This window comes from Athene cunicularia (genome assembly GCF_003259725.1).
Source record: "Athene cunicularia isolate RWA chromosome 1 unlocalized genomic scaffold, athCun1 chr1_part1, whole genome shotgun sequence".
Lineage (NCBI taxonomy): Eukaryota > Metazoa > Chordata > Aves > Strigiformes > Strigidae > Athene > Athene cunicularia.
The window spans coordinates 23,435,343-23,452,406 of NW_020799091.1; the positions used below are offsets into that span (position 1 = coordinate 23,435,343).

The 17,064-nt window shown below is 39.8% G+C and overlaps 1 protein-coding gene across 2 annotated transcripts in view; it reads right to left on the reverse strand.

Annotated features, from left to right (window-relative positions):
• The window catches only part of STARD13 (StAR related lipid transfer domain containing 13), a 312,386-nt gene that overhangs the window by 169,920 nt on the left and 125,402 nt on the right, over positions 1 to 17,064 (reverse strand). For both annotated transcript variants that reach the window (XM_026843968.1, XM_026843959.1), the window contains one exon: positions 1,378 to 1,411. In XM_026843968.1, the coding sequence (XP_026699769.1) occupies positions 1,378 to 1,411 (34 nt within the window). The remainder of the gene's footprint in view (positions 1 to 1,377; positions 1,412 to 17,064) is intronic.

Genomic DNA, 17,064 nt, shown 5'->3' on the forward strand with positions numbered 1-17,064 from the left:
GGGCAAAATTGCCGACAGAGACCTGAGTTTTCTAGGCCAGGGTTGCTGGCATTTTGCTAAGTCAGCACATTTGCCAGCAAAGCCATTGAATCAGTGACATTGACTGCAAAAGGCTTCATTCATCTGTTTCTAAGAGTTAAGGTGGCTCTTGGAAAGAATTGAAGATGCAATTTAGAGAAGAGACAGATGCTACTCTGAGCAAGAAGAAATCGCTGAGTTAGCAAACTGGCTTAAACTAGTCCTTCAGGCCAAAAAAAAAAGATGCTAAGTCATCTAGGGACAGAGCGATAATTACAACAATGGTGTCCAATTGCTTTCATTTTAATTGACACACAGTGCATACACATTGACTAACGAAACAGAAAAAGCAGTCGGAAATGGGTGACTCCAGAGGTCAGTTGTTTTATGACTGAGATATTTCTAGCTGGCAAAGGCTTTTGTGGGAATGAGGATTCACTTAGACTTTGGGGACATTTCTTCTTGCAAAACTGTGGGGCTGTTATTAAATTCCAGTAACCCACATTCTGTGAAGCAGTTCCTTTTATCTGTATTTCTTAATTGTGCTTCATTACAATTAAAAAAAAAGACATTTACTCTCAATTAAGCAAATCATCCAAGCAATTGCCTACTCTCTGTTGAAATGAATTGGTTTTGTCAAATGCGGGTTTAATTGCGTGTTAAGTATCTTGCTGAATCAGGATGTCTGTGTGTATACCCATCTATCCAAACCTTTCCTTAGCTCCTGGCATGCTAACATACATGGGGTTCAGGGTATACACATCTTTAACTCCACTTACTACTCTGATCTTGGTGCCTCACAGAATGTCAGCTGTAACTAAATCACTTCCCCGTAATGGTTAAACTCACCAGTGCTGTTAATATTGACAACCAGCTAGCAAGCTCATGATAAGGAGTGGTTCTGTCACCATGACTTTGCCAGTGGGGACAAGGCCCAGGGGAGTGTTACAGTTTTTGGAAAATGCACCTCTGTAATGAGCCTCTTCACCAGACTCAGCTGCTGTGCAAGCGCTGAGCCAGAAAATGCACTCAGGTACACTTCACCTCGACTCAACCTAAGCCTGTCAGCGCCATGGCAAGCCCTTCAGTCCCACTCTGACACCAATAACTAATATGTGGTTTTATCCCTGTTATACAGAACTCACCTTTCAAGGTGTAAGCTGAAATTTGGTGAATTGTCAGCTTTCCTAAGGACCATGTAAATCCTACACCACTATGTCATGAACAACAGCATGAAGGTGATCATAGAAACTGTACTAAAGAACTAATATAATAGCAGACCATCCCATGGGTCCTCCATCAGCATATGCATGTCTACACAAACCACCAAGAAACTTTCAAGAAGTAATACTGTCTTACCTGCTTTTTCCTTACACAGCTTCTGAAACAGCCCCTGTAAGAAATAAATTAAATTTTCTTTAATAATTATACTTTTTTTTTTTCCTTCAAATAAGTTCTTCATTTCAGGATCTCAATATATTAATTATTAATCATCACCACCTTACACAAGGCATAAAATCCAGAGCTCATCAATAAAAATGGGTAATATCCAGTTTTGCTTGCTAAGGACAACCTGGTGCCCATTCCCAAACAGGGTTCACCTGTCTTGCAGGGAGTGAGCTTAGGAGCAGTCTCTGGCACAAGCAGGGCACGTGCTGCAAGGATACATGAGGTCCAGCACACTGGAACATGCCTGAAAGTGTCTCACCAAGCTGGTGGGGCTCGGGGAGCATACAGTCTGCTAGCGAGATATGTGGGCAGCTGTACTGACAGGTGGGAAACAGAGGACACTGTGGCTATAGCAGCTCAGCGTGATGGTTCTTGTTCATCTGTGACCAGGAGAGGGTCCCTCTGTCTGAGTGATGTGACCAAACTGACTTGCCATGTTGTTTTCTTCACATTTTTATTCTCCCTGCTTCAGGTCTGCCATGCTAACTGAAAGTGGTACCATTAACATTATAGTTGGATGCACCTCTTGGTCCATTACTTATCAATAGCTTTCAGTGCCCTAGTGAGAAGATTGTTGCCAGTGATTAAATGCTATCACCCATTATCCTTTCATATGATAGATCCATCAACTCTCCCAGCAATGCAGCCTGTAAACAAAACTAGCATAATGGGCGAAACTGTGCCTAATTGCTTTTTTTTTAAATTAAACAGAACACTGAACAGATTCTTCCAGATACCAGTGAACCCACAGGTGTGAAGTTCCCAGTCTGCAGCCAGCTGAAAAGGTAACCACTCCTTTACCTTGCAGTGACACACTCCCTGTTCCTGTTACTTGCTTATCCCCATATGGACAACCATCTGCACCTTTTCCATGAGATGCACTAAGTGCTCTATTATCTCTTCAGTCAATATTGCCTTTGCAGTCTTGATAGGAATCTATCTGTAAAAACACATGGGGTTTATTTACTTTTTATTTAGTAAAGAATTTTACTGAGATATTGCAAAATTCCTCCTCTAAGAATGGAACTAAATTGGTTAATCATATCTCTTAAGAGGAAAAGCACAGCGAGACTACAGTTGTTTTCCCTTCTGCAAGGCAATTTCATTGTAAAAAAGCCTCTTGTTCCATTTGAAGGTCTGCCTGAGCAGCAGCTGAAGTTAGCCTGTCTCTAGCCAGCAGCGACCAAGAGAGGTGGTCCCTTCTAGATGGGAAAGTAACAAGTGGCTGGATCCAAATGACGTTTTGTTAATGGCAATTTGTAGTTTGGCTTTAGCTCTAAGATGAGGCCATCTCTGGCTCCTGCACACTGCTGTGAGCTTGGCTGGACTGAATTGATTTGCACAGATTTCATCTAGGTTTCCTTTTGATTTTTAGCTCAGTGATGGTGAAATGCCCATAGAGACTGGAGCTGAGCCCCCTTCCCCAGCGAGGCCCCACCCCTGCCAGGCTCTGTGGTACCTGCACAGACCCTCATGCTAGACCTCTTCCACTCTTGCTCTTAGAGAAGCTGGAGGATTCACCTCCCCCTAGGTCTTCTACAGCTGAAAAAGGGAGAATTTGCTTTCTGATTCCCATCTGGCTGAAGAGGAAATTCAGCTTATTCCTCTTTATACATTGGCCCATTCTGTAGAGAGTAAGGAGCAGAACTACAGCACCACAAGCCAAAATCTGTCTAGTAGTGTCATTTAAGGAGTCAGTGCTGAGCCCTCAGGAGAGGGCTCTAGGAAGAAGCATCTCACTTCCAGAGAGGAGTGGGAAATTCAGACACGTGTTGTGTTGACTGGTAAGGGACAGGCAGGTCCCGCATCAGTGTGCTGGGTTTTTGGGCTGCCTTTCTGCATGAGCACCATCATTCTGTCTCTCCACTGTGCAGTGAGACTCATTGTTCTTAATCACTCTGCTAGGGACAGGCACCTGATTTTTTGCATCACGACACTGGCATAAGCACACTGGATGTGGGTGCCTAAATTGTCATACTGAACTTTCGGATAGGCACTTCTTGAGGAATACACAAATGATATGTGAATCAAAATAAATATGTCAGTCTTGCTTGGATAGCTGGTTTCTCTGTTCTAGTGCAGCCAGAACGGCAGCAGCTATTATAAAATCAAACCAGGCTATGTTAACTTCCAAAATCTTTTTAGGATGCCATACTAAAAGGATGCAAATTGTTGCTGGAACAATCCCAAGTGGCAACAGAAAGCTGCCAACTAAAATTGATTTATGGAAATAATAATGATAATGCACTATATAACTGATTGTACAACAAAATACATTTATTGGAGGGCTAGCATCCCATCTGAGCAGCATGGCACCATCTAATCAAATATATAGAAACCATGGACCAAGAGAGTACAACTCTAGCCAAAAGGCTGTTGCAGCACCTGCTGCTATGAATAATAAAGAAATAATTTGCTTACAACTCCAGCTGTAGCAATTTTGCAAGTGGGAAGTGTCAAACAGAAGCCAAAGACAAACACACTCTGCTGATATAACCATGTTTTAATTGCTGAAGTATGTAAACTGCATGCAGAAACCAGAAATTTATTAGGGTCCGTTTCTCCCCCCTCAGCAGTCCTGTGTCTCAGCGGGGCCGTCCCACATTCACCTAGGCGAGCAAAGGTCCCCAAGAAGCCTGCCTGTGCAGCACCACGCTTTGCTTTATGATCAGAGTAGGATGAGCCAGTCTCGTGAATCAGGCAAGTCTACCCTCAGCAGCGCTGCATCTAGTTCAAGGAATGACTTGCAATTAAGTGAAGCTCAAAGGGCTCATCTACATTGCTAAATAAAAGATGGTCATTGATGAGGCTGAAGCACCTACCCGGGTTTGCCCACCTGACTCAGCAGCTCTGGCTTTGTTAGGAACTGCTCTGAAGAGCTCTGCTGGGAGCAAGGCAGCTATTGGAAAGCATGCCCTTAGTCCCCTCAGCACTGGGAACAAGCGGATACCCAGAGCCACTTGGCCTTGGGCAAGGGACTGGTCCCTGGCCCACATTTATATTGCCCTATAAACACAGCCTCATAGTCCATAGCATTAAATCTGTGGGTCCTGTACAGATGAATAAGATGCCCAGAGAATTTGTTAGAAATCATTACCTTAATCTGAACCCTATAAAGCAAGATAAATATAACGTCTCTGTTCAACAGATATCTAAAATCAGGTAAGCCTTTAAGTGTGTGAGCAATCCCATTAAAGCCACCTTTCACCTATAGAGTCATGCATGTGAAAAAGTGTATTTGGAACACAGAGCAAAGGAGGGAAAAAAGGCTGTGGATCTGTGGAGGGGCAGGGAAGTGAACATAGTGCATTTATAAAGAACTTGAAAGATTTTCCTGAAAGGCATTCTGTGTGGAAACAAATTACTCGAATTCCTTGGATTAAGTGAAAGTGAAGGTAGAAACAAAACACCAGCATTATAAACTCAACAAGCAAAATAAACACACTCCTCAAAAAATTATTTCTCTGATGTATACATAATCTTACATGGTTATAAGTGATCAGGGCATGGAACTCATCAAACAACTGGATTAAATGATTTAATAATGTCCCAGTAAGCTTATTGCCAGATAAATGCTTTTATCTGACACAGAAGATGAATACAAAATGATTGACTTGAACAACTTCAAAACTATTTTAATTTGCAACAGCACAGGGGTTCTGAAATGCCAGCCAATCCCATAATATCATATACCATTTAAAAGAAAAAAAGAGACCACTTCGTATACAAGTCTTTTTCTTCCTTCTTCCCCATCAACTCCTATTATTATTAGCTATTTTATGCTCTAATTTCAAATATGCCCAAATCTGCCACTGATATTTCAGAGTCCTTGTCAAACTGTCATCATTCACTCTCAGGAAATCACACACACACACACAAAAAAAAAGGTAATTAGTGTATCTGTCCAGCATGCAAATAACTCTTCTAGATCTTTAATAAAAAGCCACAGAATTTCTTCAACATAGATATGGTATCAACAATATCACTGCTATCAAATAAACCCTGGCATTTTGACAGGACTATTTGACATCTGCTATTAATAAAAAAGACTTTGGATTCTGCAAGCTTATGTTCTGTGGTGAGTGACCGGCAGCACCACTCTGAAATACACTTCCTTCAGAGGAAAACTGGATAAATCTGCAAGACTTCTTACAGGTTAACTGATACAGAAGGAAAGCACTCTGAGCTGGAAAAGGTCCTGCAAAGTATAAAGACTGAAAAATCCTGCTGGTTCTTCGTTCTAGAGATTTAATAATCTGCCAAGATTTCATTAAAGCGATATATAAACAGTTCTAAAGGAGGAAACCAGTGATCTACATGCAAAACTCAATCATCTGATTAGCAGGTTTACTAGATCCTTTCAGAAAGATGTTGACAGAAGGAAAGAAAATCCTGGTTATTACTTCAAAATAAAATTCTACAGCCGAAAACGGTAAGTAATATTGTAACACTCAGCAATGTCACCATTAACGTGAAGTTGTCCAGCCCCAGCAATGAGATCTTCAGTCTGGATTACACTTGCAAGTTCCCTAGAAAGCATCAGTTAGTTGACAATAATGGCAATATTGAAGTTATCCCACAGAAAACTCTGTGGAGATGGCTGTGTCAGAAATCTGATTTCTCTCAGAGACTTGGCACCAGTATTTGGTACAGGCTTGAAAACTGTTGGATTTAGGGGCTTACATTGTATCTTCAAAGGCTGACAACAGGACTCATCATTTTCCTTTAAAATACAGCCACTGTGGACGTGTTCTTGGAGACCATATTTAATATAAAGCCTGAGCGTTTTTGGAGAAGTCTCTCGGAGCATGGAAGACAGATCTTAGTTGGATGGGATTCAGCCTCACACCTGCTGCATCACAACATGCTGGCTTCCTTGCCAGGTTAGAAAGTAGGGGGAAGGGGAAATTCTCAAGTTCTTCCAGTGAATCTGAGCTGTTCGTGACTGATGGGGTCAAAGAAAGAAGAAAGAGTAAACAGCTCCCCACTTTGCAATAGAGCAAGTCCACTTGGTCATTCACAAGAAGTGTGGGCAGCAGGTTAAGGGAGGTGATTCTCCCCCTCTACTCTGCTCTCATGAGACCCTACCTGGCATACTGTGTCCCCCAGCATAAGGCAGACATGGACCTGTTGAAGCGAGTCCAGAGGAGGCCATGAAGATGATCAGGGGGCTGGAGCACCTCCCTTATGAGGACAGGCTGAGAGAGTTGGGGTTGTTCATCCTGGAGAAGAGAAGGCTCTAGGGAGATGTAATAGTGGCCTTCCAGGACTTAAAGGGTGCTACAGGAAAGATGGGGAGGGACTCTTTATCAGGGAGTGTAGTGATGGGATGAGTCGTAATGGTTTTAAACAGAAAGAGGGTCAATTTAGATTAGATATTAGGAAGAAACTTTACTGTGGGGGTGGTGAGGCACTGGAACAGGTTATCTAGAGAGATTGTGGCTGCCCCCTCCCTCTAAGTGTTCAAGACCAGGTTGGACAGGGCTTTGGGCAACCTGGTCTAGTGAAAGGTGTCCCTGCCTATGGCAGGGGGGCTGGAACTAGATGATCGTTAAGGTCCCTTCCAACCCAAACCATTCTGTGATCCTACTTTATTCTATGAAGTGGGGAAATGGTGCAGGTCCTCCTTTCCAGACTTTTTAATATTTGGAATAAGAAAACATTATTAAGAACTTAATGTTCTTATGCTGGTTTCATCACGGTATTTTAAAACAGTGTAAGCCATTAAGAATACCCACAGCACTGATCAAGGCAATCTTATTCCTCACATGAACATTAGCTTCAGCGAGGCTATTTGTTACTGGACTGGACAGAGCACCCTTGCTGGACTGAAAGCCCAGGGTGCATTTATGAGCCCTTGATCAGCCATACCACGTAACAGCTGGGTCATCCTTAGCTCTATTTTCAACTGCTCCAATTAACTACCTACAAATTAAACCTTAGTATAGTTCAAGAGATTGGGGACCACTCCCAAATGGCAGAATGGAGGTAGACTCTGCTCTAGAACTGCTTCTTGCCACCCTGGAGAGTCTTCCAGCACCATCTCTGCATCCTTTGTACCCTTAAACACCTCCTCTGTGACATGCAGCACATGTTCATTCCCTAACACCCTCACCTCATGGCTTGCAGCACAGCTTTCACTTCACATATGCAACATTATGACTGAGTCACAGGCCACCACAAATAACACAGAGACCACAAAGAGCCAGGGCGAAGTGCTACAGAGGACAGACATGCTCAGTCTGCTCTGCAGGGTCCCTCAGCACTGCCATGTACACACCTAGCCTCAACAATTCAACATTAAAAGTATTCTCCCTATGTTAGCTTATCGCACAGGTGTCACAGTGACATATGGCTACTTCAGGTATTCTCAAATATATTAATGTTCCATATTTTTTAAGCTCTACAAATATGTAAAAAATAATAAATATTTTTCCAGTTACTGCAAAAAGGATATGTAGTCTAAATATGTATCAGGTGACTTGAAATGAACAGGTACACGTACACCAGAAAAACAGAGATGTGGCCAGTTTTATAAATGAACATTTATAAAACCTGATGCAAGCTGAAGGGATTTCTAAGGCTTCTTTACTAGCATAGCTCACTGAGACGTTTGCTGCTATCTAACCTGCACTCCAGTGTGTTACTGAAAATGAACTGAACCAGTCATAAACAAGTTCGATTCCATAGAAGCACTGCAGATGCAGTGCTTCTACAGACATTTTAAACCTCTGACACTTCATCTCATTTTCTTGAGAGCTATCTACAGTTTCAAGTTGTCAAGAAAGAAATGTAAATAAAATAAACTCAGTTTCACTGTAGCTGACATGGAGAAAGTCTAATTAAGGGATTCTAATTTATTTCTTTGCTTTAAACTGGCAGAACCATAGAAATTGTATTTTTCCTGGTTTCTCTGAGGATCTAGCATACAGAACCTTTTAATCTTGTGCAAAGAAAATTGAATTCTAATATTCTATGATGATATTTCTAAAATGAGCTGAAGGGATTCAAGCATCCAGAAGAATTCAGAGGACACAGAAATGTTCTTTGGGAAGCCCCAGACTTAATATGCTGAGTTGTATTCTAAAAAGATGAAATACTGTAAATATTGCCTGCAGATACAAAGGCATATTAAACCATTGTGCACAGATTTAAGGAACATATAATGAACATTTGAAAATTATTTTCTCTAGTTTAGTGTTTTAGTTGGCAAAATAAGACTAGTTTTTAAAATGCATTATTATGCACTTTATTCCAAATTTTTTTTTTTTTCCAAATCTTACACCAAGATCAGTGCTGGTTTGAAAAGCATTGAAAGAAAGATTTATTCAGTTGTTTTCTTCTGTTTGCTAGAAATCTGTTTATATTTTGTCCATGTACAATTGATAAAAGTCCATAAAGTAATGTGACATTTCATGTGGCTGTAGTTTTGAAAGCTTTGATCAAATAGAAAACTATTTCAAAATTATTTTACCACGAAAAGTTTTGAATGACTTATTAAAGAAAAAGTTTTACAATATGTGGAGCAGGGCAATAATGAAGTCTGTAACAATGAAATACTTTTCAACAATGTTCAGAGTGAAATTAGAAAGAAAAAGGCCAAAAGACTAATGGTAAAGGAACATGCATTTTAGTAACTGTAGCTTACTTATCATAAAAAAATACATTATATTAACAAACATGCAAGATTTTTTTATTCTAGCGGCTGCTAATATGATGTCAAAATGTCAAGCAATTATGGCACTGGTGTTATACCCAAATTTTTATTGAGAAGAATTTGGTTCCAAAACATGAGGAGCAGCAGCCACATGCAGTGAGTGTTAGGGTGTGCTTCTATGGTGTTTGTTACAATATTAAATCAGTCCAGCTGCTCATTTTGGCATGAGATTGGAAAATGTCGTTCATCCCTGTGGCTCAAGCTGGTCATGCCTATTTGTCTTGCACCAGCACTGGCACTCATCTTGACAAATGGGAAACGAAAGCAGCAGAACATTAATTTTAGCCCCAAAAAGTTTCTGCTGTTTAATTTGTTGCCTTTGTCACGAGACTTCCATTACAGCTACCATTTCCTGTATCTGACATGTTGCTCTGATGGGAGGGCTTTGTTCAATATTCTGTAATACCGGGTTTTTTGCTGTCACCGTTCTACATTACTTTTGCTTCTCCTGTGGTGTTCTCTGTGGGAGAACATGACACTGTTTGCTATTACACGGTGGGCTTTGCAGGTGGATTTTAACCTTCATCCTTCATAGCTCTGGGTCTGCCCTCTTAGGTCAGATGACTGACGTTGCAAAAGTTACAGGCAGTTTGAAGCAGCAGCCCCGAAGAGCTAACTAATCTCGTCTCCTAAATTTGGCTCCAGTACAACTAGTTGAAATCTGAATGTGAAACTTTTCCTATTATTTAATCCCTAGTGAAAAGCCTCTACGTTGAGAAGAGCCTCTTTTGTTGCTAACTATGCCATACCACATATGCAGGTATACTCAGACACCACCATTCACATTAGGGAAGTGAAATGTTACGTGGTTTGCAGTTGATCCACAAATCCCACAGAAGGACAAGAGCAATGATACCAGAATCAGTAGGAGTGGTAAGTTGGAGACTGGATTAATTGCGGAATTTTTCCACTCCTTTTTTCCTTTAAAAAATTTAATCGATACAACTTTTCAACAAAGAAAGCAAATTATCAAATAAAAAAAATAAAATTATTGACAAGGTTTCATTTTGACAGCTTTCAAAGAAAAAATGCCTTTTTGTGTTTAAAATGTGTCTGCTTTAATTAATTATATTGGATAAGAAATTCACAAAACCCTTTTTACCTGGTCTTGGCCTGTGATCTTGAACAAAACAGGGAAATTTTACAAACTGACAAAACGTTTCACAGAACAGAAAAACTATTTCTATGAATACCCTTATTTCAAACCATGAGAAAAGGACCCCATTGTATCATAAGGTCAGATACCTTCTTCACCTTCAAAGTTTTTATTATACCTGTGATTTTGGAGGCCACTGAAATTACTTTAGAAAATATCTCTGATCAGTTAAAATTATTTTTTTTCCCAGACATGTAGATACTTAAAATTCCAGAATGTTACTTTGCTGTGACATATCCACGGTAATTTAAATTTTCAGGGATTCTAAATTATGTCTGTGGAAGTCCATGTTCTAAGCAAAGCAAACTGTGACAACAGCTTATCTGTTGCCACTGTTTTTCACTTTGTGGCCAGCTGCATACACCTGAGAGGCAGGATACAGACGTCCCACAGCAGAAACAGATGTCCCTCATCCCTTCAAGGTGACCAGGGCAGCCAAACTGATCCCACCCACTAAAAAGTGGTAACACACCCTTCTCTCTCATTTACACAAACTCTCCATAGCCCTTCCCATTTTTGTGCTTTCAGACAGGCTTTTGTAATAGTTGATATTTTAAAATCTAACCTGTCAGTTTGGTACTGTGTTCTTGCACAGTCAGGAGCAAAGCAGGTGTGGGCAATCTCAGGAAACAGTTTGAGGAGCACGTATCCAAGTTTGGTCTACACGGTGTCCTGAATGTTCAGTTCATCCTGCCCCATTCCCGATACCCACCCTCTGCGATCACTTCCTTACAGGGCACAGCTTTGCCACATTTCAGCAAATTTAGTTCCAATAAAAACAAAAAATGTCCTCTTTATGATGTTTTTACCTTTGGCAAGTCCCAGGAGCTCTTAGTCATTCTGAACTCTCAACTGCAGTAGAAATAACATCAACATGCTCAAAACTGTGTAAATATCAATTAATGCTCAGTCCTGTGTTAAGATAACCCGTTATGCTTCTGTATAAACAAAGAGATGAATAAAAACTGGAGATAATGTAGTTGTCACAATATATGTGTGGGGGTCAGGTGGAAATGTGATGGGGCAGAGGTGGGAGGAAGAAAGACAAAAAGAGCAACGACTGCCAAATGGAGATGGGCAAAATTGAGAAGCGAGAGCAGTCCCTGTTTTTTATAACCCCGGAACAATACAGTGAGTCACACATTACTATAATTTTTACCTACTTGAGTAGGAAGAAGTGCTATATCTATTTTAAAGATAAAAAGAAGTGGGAAAGATACAAGAGGTCACACAACAACAAAGAGAGGCATGAAAGCTGGATACTCCGTTATCCTGCTATGGGAAATGAGTGACTTCTAAAGCAAACAGCAGTTAGCAGTAACCCATGGCAGAACATGAAAACCAAGACTTGTGAGCTCTGGCTACGGCTGTGGTGTTATTTTAGCTTGGCCGAGAGTAGTACTTAGCTGGGAATGAACTTCAGAATGCTATTAAGCAGCAGTTTGTTTGTTTTCACTATTGAGTGTCCACGGAAATGTATCTTTAATTACCTTACAGATTTTAATCTTTGTAGGACATTTTGGTTTTGGAAACCTGCAGTAAATCCTTTTCAATTTCTGATCAATTTTCTTTGATTGCCTGTGTGGTTTTGTCTCTATCACTTTGGTTTTATGACAGATGCAAAGAAAAATCTTCCCCATGCCTTCTTTACCCATGCAGATGACACACTTTCCCTTGGGGAGGTTTCATAGTTCTCCCCATCTAAGAAAGAACATAATGTCTTTCAGTATCACCAGCACTGGATAAGAGGATGCCATCTCCCTCACCACCTCACTACACCCACTGCAAACTCACACAAGACATTTCAGAAATGACCCCTCTATTGCAAAGTCCAGTGTAGTCCATAAGAAGATGAACACTTAAGTGTGATGTGCATCAACTTATGTTTATTTTCAAAATGGACTCTTCAAACCCTATAAATAAAGGACAATGCATTTGTGCGATGGTTGTGAAGTTAATATTTTTCATAGAAATGTATACATTTCCCTTTACAGTGAGGTTCACTGTCTCTTCTGCTGTCAGCAAATGCCCAGGTAAAATTCATGTAACTACCACTTAAGCACCTAAGCAACTTCAAAGCTCTGCATGCCCAGTCATTTGCCTTACCTTTTGCCTTACCTGCTGAGATTATGCAGACCAGTATGCCCAATGTGAGAAAAGTTGGGTGAATTTATGTTGTATTAGGAGCTGAGTATCCCTTATGCACATGTGAACTAGGAACATGAGGGTTGTAACGCAGCGAAGGACCAACACACATGTATGGTTTGAAATTATTTAGACTAGGCATGCCTGGTGTTACGCATGTGCTTAAGCCCAATCATTTTTATACACTAACTGTGGTGTTGGGCTGCATATGACTTAAATCAGTCTGGAGAGACTAGAGCTGGAAGCTTCCACGACCACACACACATAATGCATGAACCATATCCCCAAATATACACACATATATATGTGCCTCTGATTCACCCACCCTTTTAACTTTTTCCCTTCAAAAATTTTGGGGGTTCTGAGAGGACAGAAATTTGTGTGCCCATATACTGAAGGTACTGCTGGCTTAATCTGTGACCTCCAGCAAGTCAGTGCAGCACTGACTGAATGAAAGAATTGATGTTCTTCAGCTAGTCATGAGCATCTCCAACCCTAGAGTGACACTTGGATTACTGCTGTCCAGACCAAAACCTTGATCAGTTTTGTCTCTACCTTCTGCATCTGTTTCACTGCTAGTATACACGTCCAAAGCCTAACTGAAAGACAACGGTAAAAGTTGTTAGGGTATCCACAACCATAACCATATTTTATAATTTCTTGTCATACACATATCATAAAATGTCTGTACAGAAACATTAACATCTTGACTTTTCTGCATCATACCATGTTTAAAATTATGGACAAAAATCATAATTAAATACTTAGTTGCCTGCATGCATCCTTCTCTCGTAACAGAAGAGAGCAGAGACTTGTTAGGGACTGGCTCAAATTCTCTCCCCCTCTCTGTCACTCACTCACTTTTGCACACACACACACACACACACACACACACTCCTGCATAACCTAAAGCAGCTTCAAACTCATTTAAATATATGTACTAGAGACTGAAGCTATTTTAAAGCAAAAAAACAGAAAGACATACTTCTTGAAATAGAATAAAATAACTACACTCTCACAGAGGGGTTTTAAAATTAGCATATATTATTTCTCAGTTGTCATGGACAGCCAAAACAAATATATTCACAGAACTATCTCTAGACCTTCTGCTCCTATATGATGAACTGATTTTATGCTTCTCTGCAATGCAGACAAACTTTTTTTTTTTTTTTTTTTTTTTTTTTTTTTGTAACTAAGCACTATGACCTTCCTAAAAACATGCAAGGATACTTTAGGGGAAAGCTCAACAATCTTCTCACAGTGTTACTGTCCTTGGTAGCTCAATATGACCTCGGAACTGAATTTATGATGATATAATTCCCCAAAAAAGTGGTATTAGGTAAGTTTTAGACAATTAAAATAAGAAGAAATATTTCATAGCATTGTCTAACTTTTATCACAATATTTGCTGCATAATTTTTACAGCACTCCCATGTATATCATGGGCTACAACTAAATGCTGACAGAATTAATGAAGATTTTTCTATCACCTTGCATATCTTGTTGTCCTTAATCACTGTGAGACAAATACCATCCTTCTCTGTTTTCTGTTTCATAATTCAAGTTAATGGCTACTGCTTGAAATTTGGTTTTACAGTTAGATTTAAGGCACTATTCATCTTTTGAGAAACACTGATTTGACAAAAACCACCACTGTTTTAGCTGGTCTTAAATCAAGGTAGGTCTGATTTATATGAACTGAAAGTCAGGTCCAACAAGAGTAAACTTTTAAAGTGAAAATTACTGCTGTCAGCCCTGAAAATGGAAAAACACAACAGTGAAGGATGCACCTACCAATCCACATCTATCCTCTGTATATCCTCTGTACTCAATCATAGCGATTAAAAGTAATACTAACAACACAACATCTGAACTCAGGAATCAGCTATTGCTATTCTGCTTTTAAAAGTATTTCCCTAATTACTGTATTCTAACATTCTAGTAAGAATCAGAATGTGGAACATTTGAAAAGGGCCTCCTCATGGGCAAAACTTACTAATTAATGCAAGAAAGGAATCTCAGCTTCTTATGTCCTCTGGCTGGGCTTATGGACATATGGACAGAATGCACATCTGCCAGCAAGCTTGGTGGTACCAGCTGCTGGAAAACTGGATGCTGAGATGCCTGTCTATCTTTACTGCCTGAATTCTGTTTCAGCATGGAGACATACATTTGATTAGCAATTGTTTTGCTGTTACTGGGCGTGTGTGTATGATGGTGGCTCTCCCAAACTTTCATGGCTGTAAGATAAACATCCCCCCATTCCTTGGGGACCTCCATGCTGTACCAAGAACAACAGCTGTCAGCTGCACATGGACACACAGATGGGAAAAAAGCTGCAGAACTTTCCACCAGAAACTCCATTTAAATAATCAGACTTGCTGGGTAACAGTTTGGATGTAACCAAGACAGCCACAATTCTGGAAGCAATTGTGTGAAACAATCACGTGTGCGAGTGCTTAAATTGCCTGAGCATTAGTATGCTTTTATGGTAGATGGTTGAAAACAACTGGTATCAAATCATGCTTCCCTTTGCCACTTAAACCAAGATAATGGAAAAAGTTCTACCAACACTTAGGTAACTCTTCAAAGAATAAATAATAAACAGAATAAAAATATAAAACCCCCACAAATTTTAAAAATAATAAAGATGTAACACACCCAATTTGCTCTTTTACGAGACTGGAGGACAGCTCTGCTATAGAGTGGCAGACAACAGAAGCATTAGCAGTGGATTATCAGAGCAGATTTTAGTGGACTAGATTCTCAGCTACGGTATGTCCTAGGCAGATTTCCTACAAGACACAAAATTTGGAGCAATTATTTTGTACTTCATGGGGTAATGACATGACAAGAAAAGAGAGATGTCACATCACAGTCATGCTGCTTCCTGTGCTCCATTTCATAGCAACATGTAGCTGACGACAGTTCCATACTGCAGACGCAGTAGGACAGGACCTTTAAATAATTATCAGTAGCTGTTCAGGCACAGAAGCATGCAGCTTCATGCAACTGAGTTTTCAAAGGCAACTGGCTGCATGACAGCTGATGGAAAATGTCTGAGGTCCTTCTCCCAGGATTAGCTGTACCTCAAGACTGGTGGCTAGGTCTTGACTTAATCTAGGACCTATCACACACACGAGAGCTTGAAGGAGACCATCAGATACATAGAACCTCACTATAAACCGCTAGAGATCTGCTGTGAATTAATTATAGAATGTCTGGAATTTTGATCTACTTATTATGTAAGTTCAAATGTTTCATCCCTTACAGCAATAGCTGTGGCTTAATGGCCACTTGCATTTTCACATTCAGGGCCTCCAGTATTTTTAGGCTGTCTTTAAAACCCATCTGTCACTAGAAATACCTATTAATGTTATACTGCTGATGAAAAGAAGAAACATTCAATTAAAACATTAATTTAAATAGCTAAGTGTTTACACTAAACTAAATACAACAGCATAAAATCAGATACAAGGATGTACTTCATAACAGCATATTTTAGCTCATCAAGCATAACAGCCATGCACTGTGCCAAGTCTGTTATCATGTACATGATTAAAGAATGAGAATATGTAATTCTAGGCATATGATTTAAGAATGGAGGAGAGGCCTTACCTATAAATTAATCTGATTGTGAGTTTAATTATCATTATTTCAATGACTTTTTTATATTTCAAAATCTTAGTATCCCTTTCATCTGAATGCATAACTATGCAAGCCCAGTGAGGCAGTAAACACTGGGTGTATGTATTGTCATGATACACTACCTGAAATTCCTCTGGTCTTCATGCTAAAAATTCTTAAGGCTCTTTATAGAAAACAGTCTGATTTCTTGCTGCACTTTTTCCACTACATATTGCAATATTCATGTTCACTCTATGCTAAATCTAATATAATTAAAATCTAATCTTAGGCAAGCCTAAACTCATTCTTGACTAAAATGCATCCTAGCAAGAACACTTTGATTTTAGTAAATAATCAGTCAGACAAATGATAATTCTAGGATTACTTTTATCTTAAACAGTTCTGGAGGAAAGAAAAAGACAACTGAAATTACCTTTTACACAAGGGTCATTCCACATTTGGTACCAGAATGTATCCACCTCTCTTATCTCCAAAAGTCTTAGAGTTTTTGATACTGTGTTGTGATTTTGCAGTACTCTACTTGTCAACTTTTTGACAGTCGAGAGTTTTTTCATATGAGCTTAAAGCACCAATTCAAGACAGCAACGTGAGAATGGAGCAACTTATCATTAACGTAGTGTTATATTATTTTATAACTTACATTACAAAATACTCCACATTCAGGATGTAACCAGTAATAAGATCACTTTTTTATGAGAACACACAATATACAAAAAACTAGGTGAAAAACTATGCATATGCATAGGATGAAAAGATGATCCTTGCCTCAAAGGTCTTACAGCCTAGTTGAGATTTTCACTGCTACAGTGAAGATGATATCTGACATCTGCAACTGTGAAGCGAACAGCGTTCGTCAGTCGTTTGCCTGTTCTCAAAAGTGTAATCCAAACTTGGATCTCAAGTGGATGGAGGATAAAACACGTAGGCAGGC